Raw genomic sequence first — 14,169 nt, 5'->3', positions numbered from 1 at the left:
AAACCTGTTATCTTCAGTAACACCTTCACTTTTCCATATGCTTGCCAAGGCTAAAAGTGATAACCCACATTTCAAAATCTCCACCTAATTCAATAAGAGAGGAAATGAATTAATGCCCCCTTCTTGATTACCTAAAAAATTGACATATATCTATTCATTTGACAGGTAAGATTTGAATGAGAGACCTACCAATATAAAAATTAAATATAATCTACTCATGAAACATTAATTGGTAATAAAAAATCAATTTAATTTAATTTTTTTTAATTATGCATAACATGAAAGTTGCAGTGTTAACATTAAACTCATTCTTGCCAACTCTGAAAGACCACTTAGAGTCTGTTTGGATACTACTTATTTGCTGAAAATTAAAAACTTATTGCTAAAAATATTATAGCAAAATATTAATTAAAAGACAAAATACTGTTCACTTGCTACTGTTCATGCGTTTTTGTGTTTTGGCTGATCCATGAACAGTACCATAGGATTAGCCAAAAAATGTAGACGCAGCAATAACGCAGATGCGTTGCTAAACAAATGCACACTTAATATGCCTTGCGAGCTCGTAAGAATTGTAAATGCAACTATAACAAAGATCTTATAAAAAATATATATATATATATATATATAAATTACTTACTAATCTGTCTAAATTACAATTTGGGTTTTGATATTAAAAAAAAAAAAAAAAAAAAATTCATACATGCTGTTCCATTTGGACCAGTCAACGGCGGTACCTCCCAACGTGGCCACATTAGACACTGAATGAGCATTCATGCTTTGCATGTTGTGTCCACCACCATAACCATCTTCATCCTTTTCAAAAAAAGAAATTTTATTGAATTGATGGATACATATGGAATATCAGTGGAAGAGGAAAAATATACCCGATCATTGAATCTTCTTCTGTGTTCCATTTCCATCTCCGTGTCCTCACAAATCTCTCTCTCTCTCTCTCAAATGTTTCGCCATGCAAAATTTTGTCCACTCTAGTTCCTTTGTCCATCATTGTTATTCCCATTGAAGTCTATTCATTCCTTTGCATAATTATTTCTTGTTATTGAAAAAAAAAAAACACTGTTTGCGGTTATTATATTATTGCCTTCAACTAGCACATATGGTCATCCACTTTTGTTATCATAACTGTATCTTGTTTTTCCTTCTCGAAAAAAAAAAAAAAAACATTGTATCTTGTTTCTTCTAACCATTGTCATCTTCTCCATATTACCATTATTTCCTTGTTCACTTTGCCGAAATTTTATTGTATATTACTACCCCTTTATCCTTCTGTTTTTGAATAAGCATTTATATGTTGGAATGTTTGAGGGCTTGGAACCCTCGGAAAATTAGAAGTCTCCTTTTCTTTTTTAAGGAATGAGAAGCTTACCAATGTATTGTTCCTTACGGAAACTAGGCTTAAAGAGATTGGTATTGATCAAGTTCGAGTTAAATTGGAGTATAAACATGCGTTCACTGTCCATAGAATCGGTCTAGTGGGATGGCTTGGCTCTCTTATGGCTTTTTGTATAGGAATGGTCATTTCTCTTTGCCTTTGGTTCTAAGGGAATTAAGTTTCTTGTGCTATTGCTAATTATGTAAAGTAAATTGTTGAATCGTTGATACTGTTGTTTGCTTGAAGATTTGCCTTGTGTTTTTCTCTAACTTATTGTCAATTGATGTTCTTCAATTATAAATCAATAAAGCTTTCTATCTTTTTTTGTTTTTGCTTTGTGTTTTTCTCTGAATTTTTGGCAATTGATGTTCTTCCATTATAATTATCTAATTTAAATATTTTTATTAGATTAGGTTATATATAAAAGTGAATTATATATATATATATATATAAGTGAATTTTGATTAAAAGGAGGAGCACAAAAGGTGAAATAGATAATTTATATTTGGTGTGAGAAGATAATGTCAATAAGTTAGAACACAATTTTTTTTTTCTTTTTTTTGGTTCAGAAACAAACATAAACACACAAGGGAGAGAAGGAAATAATTTCTAACATAAAGCTATACCACAAACTTCACTCAAAAGCTATGGTATCTTTTAAAGATGATGAAATAAATTATATTTACCACAACACATTCTCTTAACCAATGTAAGACAAATACCCATTATTTTGTTGAGAAACAAACTCACACATAAGGGAGAGGGAAATGGGTAAGTTGAATGCAATTAAAACAAGGCAAAACAAACATTAAAGTAAAGACATTAACAAGAGAATGAATGATGATGATTTCAGTTTATGTTCCACTAATAACAACTTTTCACATATTCTTTTTTCTCTTCTTGTAAAATAACTAGTTTTTAAAGTGGAAAAAAATGTATAGAGAAAATTGTGATTAATAAAGCAAAAAGTGAAATACAAAAAAATGGGCAAAAGATTTCTATTCATGACCGTTCAAAGGTAGAACCATAGAACCAAGGTAATCCAAGAAAAATATTATTAAGTATTCCTAAAGTACGATGATGTCATGCTTCATATCCTCTCAGTTTATTTAACGGGTAAGGTTTTTTGATAGCAAATGAAAATTTTGAGGTGCGTCTACACCCAAAATTAGCGAAATAATAAGAGCAATCACTGTGACATAGTACCTTATATGTTGAAGGTATTTTTTTTTTTGGGGGTTATTTGGATTGGGTTGTCCATTTGCTTTTGGATGGTTTAGAATTCGGCCCCCATGTAGTGTAGGCCTCTTAAGTTTATTCCATATCATCTCTCTCTCTCTCTCTCTCGTGGTCCATGCTTGTATGTATAAAACGAAGTATCTCCCTTCCGCTCCCATTAACTAATTTTAACAACTTTCTTTCACTCACCAAGAATAGTTTCTCTACTCCAAGAAACACACAAAGAAAACCTAACCCAACCCAGGTTCAACCATGGGAAACCTTGGGCTTCCACTTCCCAATGGATTTCCAGATGAACACTACCCTTTTCCCAATCCACACCCAGAAGTCGATCATTTCCTCGATGATGAAAACGATGACTTTGGACTTGTGCTTTAGTGTTATTTTATGAAATATTTGGGTGAAGTATGCATCATTTATATATATATATATATATATTTGTGTGCACGCGCACACGTGCATGGAAAAGAAAAGACGTTGGTGCAAATTACTTTTATTTATTTTTTTTCAGTCAACTTAAAAAACCCACTCAAAAGGCAAACTTTGTTAGCCTCGAAATAGGATTGGGTTGGTATTGCACCCAATGCAATTACCCCCATTCCCCTAAAAAAAATTGTTAACTACTCTCACTTTTTAACTTTTCCTCATTTTTATTTATTTAATGGTTGAGATTAAAGTTGCTTTTTTCAAATTTAAATCTTAGTTATTTAGAACTATTGTGTTATGTGCATTACCTCAATCTGTTAGCCTCACCACAAGCATGCTTTTCAATCCAATCAAGTCAGGCAATTTACCATCACTATCTTTTGCAAAGTCAAAATGTTGCTATGGAAGTTCTATTAGAATTTAACACTCAAGATTAAAGTTTCAAATACTTTACAATAAATCTCACTACACTCATGTAAAATACACAAAGGAATTATAATGTTACAAAATCTTTACTATTTTACTCTTTACATTCGTATTTTTCTTACACTGTCACACCTATCTCACTTATTGGATGCCACACTTCTAGATGCCTTGATACATTAGTAAAGAGTAGTATAGAGAGAACAAATGGGAGTACATTTGTATCTTTCTCAAAAACAGGCTTGAGATCTAATACAAGACCATTGGATTTAGGGGCACGACCTCTGTCCAGTGCCTCCAGTGCACTAGACCCGCTACGATCATGACATGTGTCCATTTTTAGACACGTGTCATGATCATAGTGAGTCTAGTGTCATAGGACACTGAACAGAAGCCTCACCCTAGATTTAAACACTTTCAATCGTTTGAAAATTAAAGAAGGATATGACTAGTATTTTGCGGAAACATTGCACTCAACCAATACATTGCATCAGCAACAAACACAGTTTTAAGGCCTCTATGTAGACTCCAATATTTTACAGTTTTACCGCATCAATTCAAATTAATTTCAAGGACATATTCCATTCAACCAACTTGTCTCTAGGAACAATTACCAAGTTTCAACAACCTTTAACCAAATTTCCAAACCTTTAGATTTGAAACAATAGTAATAATCACAAACAACATTCACTGCGTTCATCCACAAATTCATTATCCAAATTATGCAATGTTGAAAGACTAACCAATTCACCTCTGTAAATAGAATCACAGTAAATTCCATAAATAACAAAACAACTATTAATCAATCCTTTGGTTTGTTAAAGCTACTGTATAATGAAAGAGAGAATAACAAATTTATAGTAAGAGGAAGTGAATAAGAAGAGACAAATAAACGAAGATGAAGGGAAAGATGAATAGTGATATTTAAGTAGAGGATAGTGGGAAGATGAAAAGATAAGAGAAGAAGAAAGATTGAAGAAAGTGTAAATATTATTTTTTTTTAAATGTGAATGTCAAAAACAATTATAGGAAAATTGGAAATAAAAATGATATATACATATATATATATATATATATATATATTATAGATGTTAAAACTGACAAAGATGAATATGTAAAGTTAATAATTTAATAAATATATTTTTTTGTAAAAAAAAAAAAGGCGTAAATGCACTTTTAGTCCCTACATTTTGACGTTTTTTCATTTTAGTCCCTACATTTTATTTTTTCCACTTTTAGTCCCTAAAACCAATTTACGCGTTCCATTTTAGTCCTTTCCGTCAGTCAACCGACGGAAATAGCTGAGGTGGCAGCCGGAGCAATTAAAATATTATAAAAATGCCACGTCACCCATGACACATAACATATAAATTTAAAAAATTAATTTATTAATTTTAACTAAATAATAAAAATAAAAATAGCAATAAACCCAGCAACCAAGATTGTTCTTTATGTTCTTCATATTCTTCCCAAATCAAACCCAGCAACCAAGAACTCAAACCCATCACAAGAACACAAACCAGCAACCCAAGAACTCAAACCCAGATCACTAGGACATAAATGAAAACAAGAAGAAAAACCCAAATTCAACACCTTAGAGATCATCAAACCCAGCACCATCAAATCTACCACAAATCAATTTCATTGAATTCTTCATGTTCTTCCCCAAATTCTAACACAATCAACATCGAATTCTCAACAAATCAAACCCATAAACCCAGTTAAAAAACCAACCCAGATTAAACCCAGATCAAGAAACCAATCACAACAAACCCAGATCAACACAATCAAACCCAAACCAACACAACCAAACCCAGATCCAACCACCAATGACCGACACAATCAAGCCACCACCACCCCACCGATCAGTCAACAAACCCACGCCAAGACGGTGGCCGAGATCGGCGAGCTCCATTGTGGCCAAGACCGACGAGCTCCATTATGGCTGAGACGGAGGCCGAGACCAGAACGGAGGCGAGATCGAGACCAGAACGGAGGCCGAGATCGAGACCAAGATGGAGGCTGGAGCCGAGACCAGGATTAAGGCGAGACCTTCCTCTAGATCTACTCTAAACCGTCGACCCCTTTCCTTAGATCTGCTCCAAACCGTCGGCCACCTTCCTCAGATCTGCTCCAAACGGCCAGCCCCCTTCCTCTAGATCTGCTCCAAACCTCATCTCATCTCATTCTCTCCTCTCTCTAAACTCTTTTTTTGGGTAAAGCTCTCTCTAAAATCAGATCATGATTTTAGAGTGAGCTCACTTAAAGAAAAGTAAATACACTTAAAGTCAAAATGATCTAATGATAAATTTTTGTTTGGGTTGGTTGAGACGAGAGAATAGAGTTTGAGTTTGATATGATTTTTTAAATTCGGTTTTAATTCTATGAATTTTAGTTTTTAATTGTATTTTTATTTTTATTATTTAGTTAAAATTAATAAATTAATTTTTTAAATTTATATGCTGATGTGTCATGGGTGACGTGGCATTTTTATAATATTTTAATTGCTCCGGCTGCCACCTTAGTATTTCCGTCGGTTGACTGACGGAAAGGACTAAAATGGAACGCGTAAATTGGTTTTAGGGACTAAAAGTGAAAAAATAAAATGTAGGGACTAAAATGGAAAAAGTCAAAATATAGGGACTAAAAGTGCATTTACGCCAAAAAAAAAGAATAATAATTATTGGCAAATGATGTAGCAATGAGGTGGCGCAACAGGAGCTCGGCAGCAATAAATGCTATGCTCCAGCTTTTAGTAATAGATAGATCAACTAATGGCAAGGCCCCAAGGAAGCAGATGGCAGAACACACACGAAACTATATATACTAGTGTTTTAAACCAATTTATAAGACATTATGTACGGTTTTTAGACCCCTTAACCCAACCAGATTAACCTAGTTAATTAGTCAAGTGATTAACTTAGTCAAATTATTCAAATCTAGGTTAACACAATCAAACAATCATATCAAGTATATAAAGTAGCAGAAATATAAATAACACAAAGATATATGACTAGGAAAACCAAACCGTAAAAACCTGGGAAGGATTTAACCTAGCTATCCTCAAGGTAAACTTGAATCCACTATATGAAAGAATTGAAGTTCATACAAAAGGACTTACAAGCACCCACACTCGACTTCCTAATGTTACCCACCAGTTGAACTTACTGACATGACCAGGTGCAAGTTCTGAATCCATAGACTCCTTCTTTCTTGGATTCTCCACAAGATACAAGCACTCCCGCTTGTGTTTCTTAAGCTCCAATGGTAGCAACTAGTTGATCATCAAGGTGTTGATAATATTTCTACCTTGAAAACCCTAAGTTTATATGAAGGAAAACTCCTCGAGGATCTCACAAGAGATTCACACAAACCGCAAAATATGAGCAATAATACAACAAGAGCAACACCCAAAACGTAGCTAGGGTTTTGCCTTATATACCTAGGGCAAAAACAGAAAACCCAAAACGTTTAATGAGATAAGGCTGAGTTGGAAATTCTGCAGAAAAACATTCTGGCCGACTTTCAATCGATTGGGTCTATCCTTTAATCGATAAGCCAGTTCGAAATCACTAATGCATCTGCACCTCTCGATTCCAACTTTACATGAATTACACAACTTTGAGCAACCTAAACAAGACTAAACATATTATTTTGATCATGGTTTGCCAATATTACACTTTAGAGTTCTAAATACATCAAATCCTAAGTCTTTAGAACCTAACACATTACATAACCAAAGAACCGCTACAAAAGGGCTTAACTCTTATAGTAGTAGATTATAAATTAGGTTTATAAATAAGGAATGCTAGACACACATAACCAATGTGAGATAAACATCCTTATATATATATATATATATATATATATTTTTTTTTTTTGAANCACAATCAAACAATCATATCAAGTATATAAAGTAGCAGAAATATAAATAACACAAAGATATAATGACTAGGAAAACCAAACCAGTAAAAACCTGGGAAGGATTTAACCTAGCTATCCTCAAGGTAAACTTGAATCCACTATATGAAAGAATTGAAGTTCATACAAAAGGACTTACAAGCACCCACACTCGACTTCCTAATGTTACCCACCAGTTGAACTTACTGACATGACCAGGTGCAAGTTCTGAATCCATAGACTCCTTCTTTCTTGGATTCTCCACAAGATACAAGCACTCCCGCTTGTGTTTCTTTAAGCTCCAATGGTAGCAACTAAGTTGATCATCAAGGTGTTGATAATATTTCTACCTTGAAAACCCTAAGTTTATATGAAGGAAAACTCCTCGAGGATCTCACAAGAGATTCACACAAACCGCAAAATATGAGCAATAATACAACAAGAGCAACACCCAAAACGTAGCTAGGGTTTTGCCTTATATACCTAGGGCAAAAACAGAAAACCCAAAACGTTTAATGAGATAAGGCTGAGTTGGAAATTCTGCAGAAAAACATTCTGGCCGACTTTCGATCGATTGGGTCTATCCTTTAATCGATAAAGCCAGGTCGAAATGCACTAATGCATCTGCATCCTCTCGATTCCAACTTTACATGAATTACACAACTTTGAGCAAGCCTAAACAAGACTAAACATATTATTTTGATCATGGTTTGCCAATATTACACTTTAGAGTTCTAAATACATCAAATCCTAAGTCTTTAGAACCTAACACATTACATAACCAAAGAACCGCTACAAAAGGGCTTAACTCTTATAGTAGTAGATTATAAATTAGGTTTATAAATAAGGAATGCTAGACACACATAACCAATGTGAGATAAACATCCTTATATATATACATATATATATATATATTTTTTTTTTTTTTTTGAGATACAATAATACTTGTTAGAACACACGAAGGTCTATATACTGGTGTTTTAATTATTGTGTTTTAGTTAATTGTGGTTTTTAACTATTTATGATCGGTAAGGAATAATTGCAAAGAAAAAAAAATCTTTGCATAGTTATCTTTCACACAAAAAGTTCTCTCTCTCTCTCTCTCTCTCTCTCTCTCTCTCTCAATGTTTTGGTGGATTTTTATTTTTATTGCGTCTCTGCTTTAGGTTGATACATTTTTGTGCTTTTTAGAACTCTAATTTAGGTTGATACGATTTAGTTTTGTGTTTTAAGTTATTATTATTATTATTTTTTTTTTCTTTGATCATTAAATTTTATCCAATTACATTGGAAAGTGGTTTTGTAAAATAGAAAAAGTTAGTTGTTATGGTAAAATAAAAGGAAAATTTTAGACAGATTGATACGAATGCTCTAAGATTTTAGCCTTTGGATAAAAATGGTAAGGTATCAAAATTTAGTTCACTTTGTCTGTTCGACTTCTTAAATAGTGCAAGGGTTGCAGACTATTGGAGCAAGTTTAAGAAGCATGAAAAATACATTAAAATATCAATTAAACTTACAAGAGGGAGGAAGGAGACCAATTTTCCTAAATAGCAGTTGGGTGATCAAGGACATTAACTAATGAAGATTCTATAATGAACTAGCAATGGTTTTAAAAATCGGTACGATGAAAGAACTGGAAAAGGAGCTAATTATCAGTTTTATGGTCAGACTGGGGTCCAACTAATGGTCAAACCAGTGACTTCATAAATAATTTAATTATTATTTATTTAAATTATACAAATAATTAATAATTTTTTAATATACTAAAACTAACAAACCAATAGTAATAAATATGTTTCCTTTAAAAAAAAAATACGAGTATATAAGTATATAACATCTTTTTAAAGAATTTAACATAATAATATTACAAAAAAATCATCCTTAACATGATAAACTTTCAACAAAACCAAATAAATAAGTTCATTAGTCATTACATTTACATCCAAATGGAAAATAACAAAAAAGTTCATTACATCTAAATAGCAAATAAGTTTTAAAGTTTCAAACAAACAACTAGACCCAAGCCTCATTTGTTATGAAGAAAATTGAAATCAATATAATCAGCATCATTATCATCATCTTCAACTTGAATAGGATTATTTTTATCTCTAACTCCGGGAAGAGCATCAAGTTCATCACCAAATGATTTCAAATTGATGTCATCATCATCCTCAATCACTTCATTGTCCATATCTATACAAATTCCAAAACCAAAGAATAATAAATGAAATAACGATTCTAATAATCATTTCTCATAAATCATAAATAAATAATTTCAGATTGACAGCAACCATTTTATCAACACAACATACACAAACAATAGTCAATAATTTCAGACTGGCAGCAACCATTTTATCAACAAATAAATTCATCAACACAATATACACAAACAATAGTATAATACTCTGTAAACTATATTTCACAAATAATAATGCTTTGCAAATCAAATCCACAATATACACAAATAAATTAAAATGCTATTGTAAACTAATAATTGAAGTTGCCACTTACCAGTGAAGTCATGGAAGGAGAACCTGAGATGAAGCTGAGAGAAAAAAAAATAGAGGGAAAATGATCAAAATCAAAAGAAAAGAACATTAATTATTACCTGATGAAGTCGAGAGAGAAAAAAAAAAACTGAGAAAATCAAAATCAAAATGACAAAATCAAGTAATCAAGTAATCATAACAAAAGAAAAGAATCTTACCCGACACCAAGAAGCAGAGAGCAGAGAGGGCAAGGGCGAGACCGTGAGAGTGAAGGAAAAAAAGAAAAAAGAAAAAATGGAACACTTCACAGCTTTAGAAGTTGAGAGCATGAGAAGGGGAAAAAAAAATTCAGAGGTGTGCGTGAGGTGAGACCGTGAGAATGAGGCAGAGAGAGTGAGGGATATTCATGATTTCAAAGAGAGTGAGCTTGAGTTGAGTGAGCTAGAGAGCTTGAGAGAGGTGTGAGATGAGCTGATGTGAGGCGTGAGAGATAAGAGTGTTTAGTGAGTCTTAGGGTTAGTTTTTAGCCAAAAGCCCAAAACGATGTAGTTTTAGGCTGGAGTAGGATAAAAAATCTCAACAAATTAGTAACCGGTTCGACCATGCCGATTCTTGGTTCTCCAATTGAACGAGCCAGTTTTCAATTTTTTCTAGTTTTTAAGTTATTTCCGGCTTTTAGCCATAACTATACTGGATTAAAGGCCGGTTCCCAGTTGATCTGGTCGGATCGGCTGGTCCGGTCTGGTTTTTAAAACCATGGAACTAGCCCATTTAGAAGCCCACACAACCATTGGTGACATGCCACGCTTCATGCACGTTACATTTTGTAATGCACTAGCCCCTTCAAAGCACAAGTTTCGAGTTTTTGTAACGAGAGCTCATGGGCTTGACCACACGTCAAATTTCTAAAAGTATTTTCCTTCTTGTTAGGCAATGGGTGGTGTAAATTCACGAGGGACCTTGAAAAGGCCTTTTCAAAGTTATTAAGGATCACCGCATTACAGTGTTTGGATGGAGAGGAAGGGAAAGGAATAGAGGAAAGGAGGGGAAGACGCAAAAGAAGATAAAAATTTCCACTTACCATACTCACATAGTTATTCTCACATGCAAGCACCCACATAAGAAGGCAATGACTTACAATTAAATATTCTGATTTTGTAGTTTTGTCGTGTTGTTTCTGGTTCTATACTTTCTATTCTGGATTTTCTAAGTCAAGCAATTTCTACCACATTACATGCCTAGTTTTGAAACTTCTCTATTTACAACCATTAACAAAAGAAAGCACCTTAAATGAAAAACCAGAATCATACCCAATTGTTTGCAAGTGCAAAATCATGGAATCTAAAGGAGGATTCCCCAGCCGTGTCTCGCTCAAGCCTTATTTCTGGTCCATGATCACCAACAACGCTACTACTACCACTAGGAACTTCAGGTGGCAGAAGCTGCATTTGATTCTCATCAGGACGGCATGACAATTGAACTTCAGGTGGTAATTGCATAACAGAAGGGGTAGCATCTCTAGACCTGTTGGCACCACTTGGTACAGCCAATGCTCTATCCCACAACAACACATGAATGGTAATTGGAACCTTGGCATGCCGGAGCAATGAGAGCTTCTGGCTGAGTGAAACAGTGTCAAAGCATCGAATTGCTCCCGTTGATGAAACTATCCATGGTAGGACCTTCTGATTGGCAACTCTTGAGACCACCAGCAGCCTAGATGAGTTTGTAGCTTCTTTATACAAATTGTGTAGCCCTGACCGGGTCGAAGGTGCATTTTCATCATCATCAATAACTGATGAGATGAAAATAAATCCCTGTCAGTTAACAAACAAAATATAAGCAAATTGCCTTGAGAAGTTATAAATCCAACTAACTATAGCATCAGCATATCCTCAGGGCCTAGAGTAAGCTAGCAAACCTCTTCTGTGCGGCTAATAGCGAATCCAAGCTTTGTGTCGTCTTCTCTTAGCTTGATTTCAATTGCAAACTCTCCTCCAAGAGAAGCATACCAGAGACGAACTGCTCTAACAACACCAATGTCTAACCCGTGGTAATCCTCAAAACCATATAGGCTTGCATTTGCAAGATTAGACAAATCAGATAAGGACCCTGCATTCACTGTGGAAGAAGCTGTTTTTCCAGAGATCTGTGACATGAATATAGTTAACTGTCATACGATACTAGCGGATCAACGAGATTACATAGTCTGTCTAATAAAAATTAAAGATAATACTCTCCTATTGAAGAGATATCCTATTGTATGTATTATACCAAGAATTATTCCAAAATATCTTAAGAAATTTGTAGCTTTAAAATGTTTTTGGACATGGCAGCATCAGAATCTATCAAGCAACTGCATGGATAAAGGATGGCATTTGGCAAGGAAGGTGGAAGAAGATAGTGCTTAACCATGATGTGGCTACCTTTGGAGCTCAAAAATGGTCATTGTCAGTTTCAATTGAGAAACAATGATATTTGTTCCCTCCTTTTAGTAATCTATTTTAGAATTAGCCTTGACATCACCCTGGATTGCTGCTTAGAAACTTACTAGGAAATTTTAAAAAACATTCTGTGACTTATCCTTCACTATTTTTGTCGAAGTATAAACATGAAGCTGTAATACATTACACATCATACTTTTTACAATGCAAAGTATAAAGGCAAGTGTTGAAATGGCTTGAATTTTAATGTCGGTGGATTAACACTTCAAGCAAGCATTAAATGCTATCTTGTATGAATTGTCAAAGAAAACGGCATGGAACATCACGAACTATATTCATGCATAGCCGAAATGTATGAATCCGTAGGAAATAAATGGATGCATGCCTATGAATCCATAGGCAATAAATGGATGCATGCTTATGTGTGAATGTATGACTCCATGGCATTCATGAATTGTCTAGAAAGGGCAAGGAACTACACTGAATTTACCAAATATCATTCTAGCCGAAATACATGACTTCATTGACAATAAATGCTTGGCCACTATTGTTGACATCTTTGACAATAGAAGTCTCTGGTGTGTTGAAACTTTTGATATTTCAGCTGAAGGTTTGGCTATAAATAAAGGTAGAGCAAAATGAGAGCAAAAATGTGAGCCACGGAGATAGCAAAGTAACTTTTTTTGTGTGTCTGCACAAGAGTATAAGAAGTTAGTGTCTTGCAATTTGTCTAAATATAATAGGGGGTTCTCTATTTATTTGTGAGAAAATTAAGGGTGTATTTGGGGTTTGGGTTTGTGTGAAAGTGTCTTCAAGTTATTGTTATAATCTACAAAGTTATAGTGAAAATTATTTTGTCGCCTCCCATGGACGTTCGGCATATTGCCGAACTATGTAAATTTCTTGTGTCATATTATCTTCTTTCTCTTCTTTAACCTTGTGTTAACAAACAAATTATTGCACCCAATTCACAACAGCAAGCCATTAATAATACCACCAAAGGTTAATTACTGCAGAATGCTTATATATCTCATTACAGGACCAAAACAATCCAAAAGTTTCAGTCCTATTGCTTTTGAGATGAGAAGTTTACCTTTGTAAGCAGTGACTCAGTCTGCACGTTCATGAAGACTATTGGAACTCCAGAGGCCTGAGATGAATTGAGCCATGCATTTGCGCTAGCAAGCGTGTCTTCCAAGTCATTGTAGTGAGAAGCGCCTTCATCTGAAGCTTTAGGAAGGAGAAGTATGGAAAGAAAGCAGCTGGAAAAGGGAACTGATAGAAACTCCTGCATCCTCCTCTCCCACCGATATGAAACATATCCATCTTGAAGCCGAGTCCTAAATAGTTCACTTACCATCCTGGCACTCCTTGAAGCTGTAAGGTGGAGCTTATTATTTCACATTTCAAGTAGAATATTGAGATAGGTAATATATAAATAAATAAATAAAGGTAAAATTTGATTTCGTGGACTTAATTAGTTCTCATGCAGATACTGTCATCAACCTCTAGTTTGATGGTACAGCAGAAATAATAGCCCATAGCGAAGAAAGAATTAGAGGCAGTTCTATGGTTCAAGCATCAATTATTTCCACCCGGACAGCAATATGGAATGAACTGGCTCTTGTACTGCAGCACCAACTGCTAGTTGGATTCTGTCAAATTTTTATTATTTTAAATTTTATAAATCTGTCAAAGATTATTACCAATGCACATAGAGAGAGGGTGCCATTCTGAAACATATTATATGGATTTGGGTTGTAACACGCACGCACAGAGAGAGAGAGAGAGAGAGAGAACACTGTATTAATTATATAAAAAGAATTAAGAAATTCTGTTCTAATAATACTTG

At 34.2% G+C, this 14,169-nt stretch overlaps 1 protein-coding gene across 1 annotated transcript; it reads right to left on the bottom strand.

Annotated features, from left to right (window-relative positions):
- Positions 1–9,410: 9,410 nt before the first annotated feature.
- On the bottom strand, positions 9,411–13,677 carry LOC111986264 (uncharacterized). Its single transcript, XM_024017898.2, has 5 exons — positions 13,411–13,677; positions 11,795–12,022; positions 11,184–11,690; positions 9,896–9,929; positions 9,411–9,577 (listed from the first exon to the last, which is right to left on the bottom strand). The coding sequence occupies exons 1-5, from the start codon at positions 13,675–13,677 to the stop codon at positions 9,411–9,413; spliced, it is 1,203 nt and encodes a 400-aa protein (XP_023873666.1).
- Between the last annotated feature and the right edge of the window lie 492 nt (positions 13,678–14,169).

Source organism: Quercus suber, unplaced genomic scaffold (assembly GCF_002906115.3).
Source record: "Quercus suber isolate HL8 unplaced genomic scaffold, Cork oak 2.0 scaffold_252, whole genome shotgun sequence".
Taxonomy (NCBI): domain Eukaryota; kingdom Viridiplantae; phylum Streptophyta; class Magnoliopsida; order Fagales; family Fagaceae; genus Quercus; species Quercus suber.
Note: the sequence above shows the minus strand (reverse complement) of the source record. Positions and strands in the feature narration are given on the sequence as shown.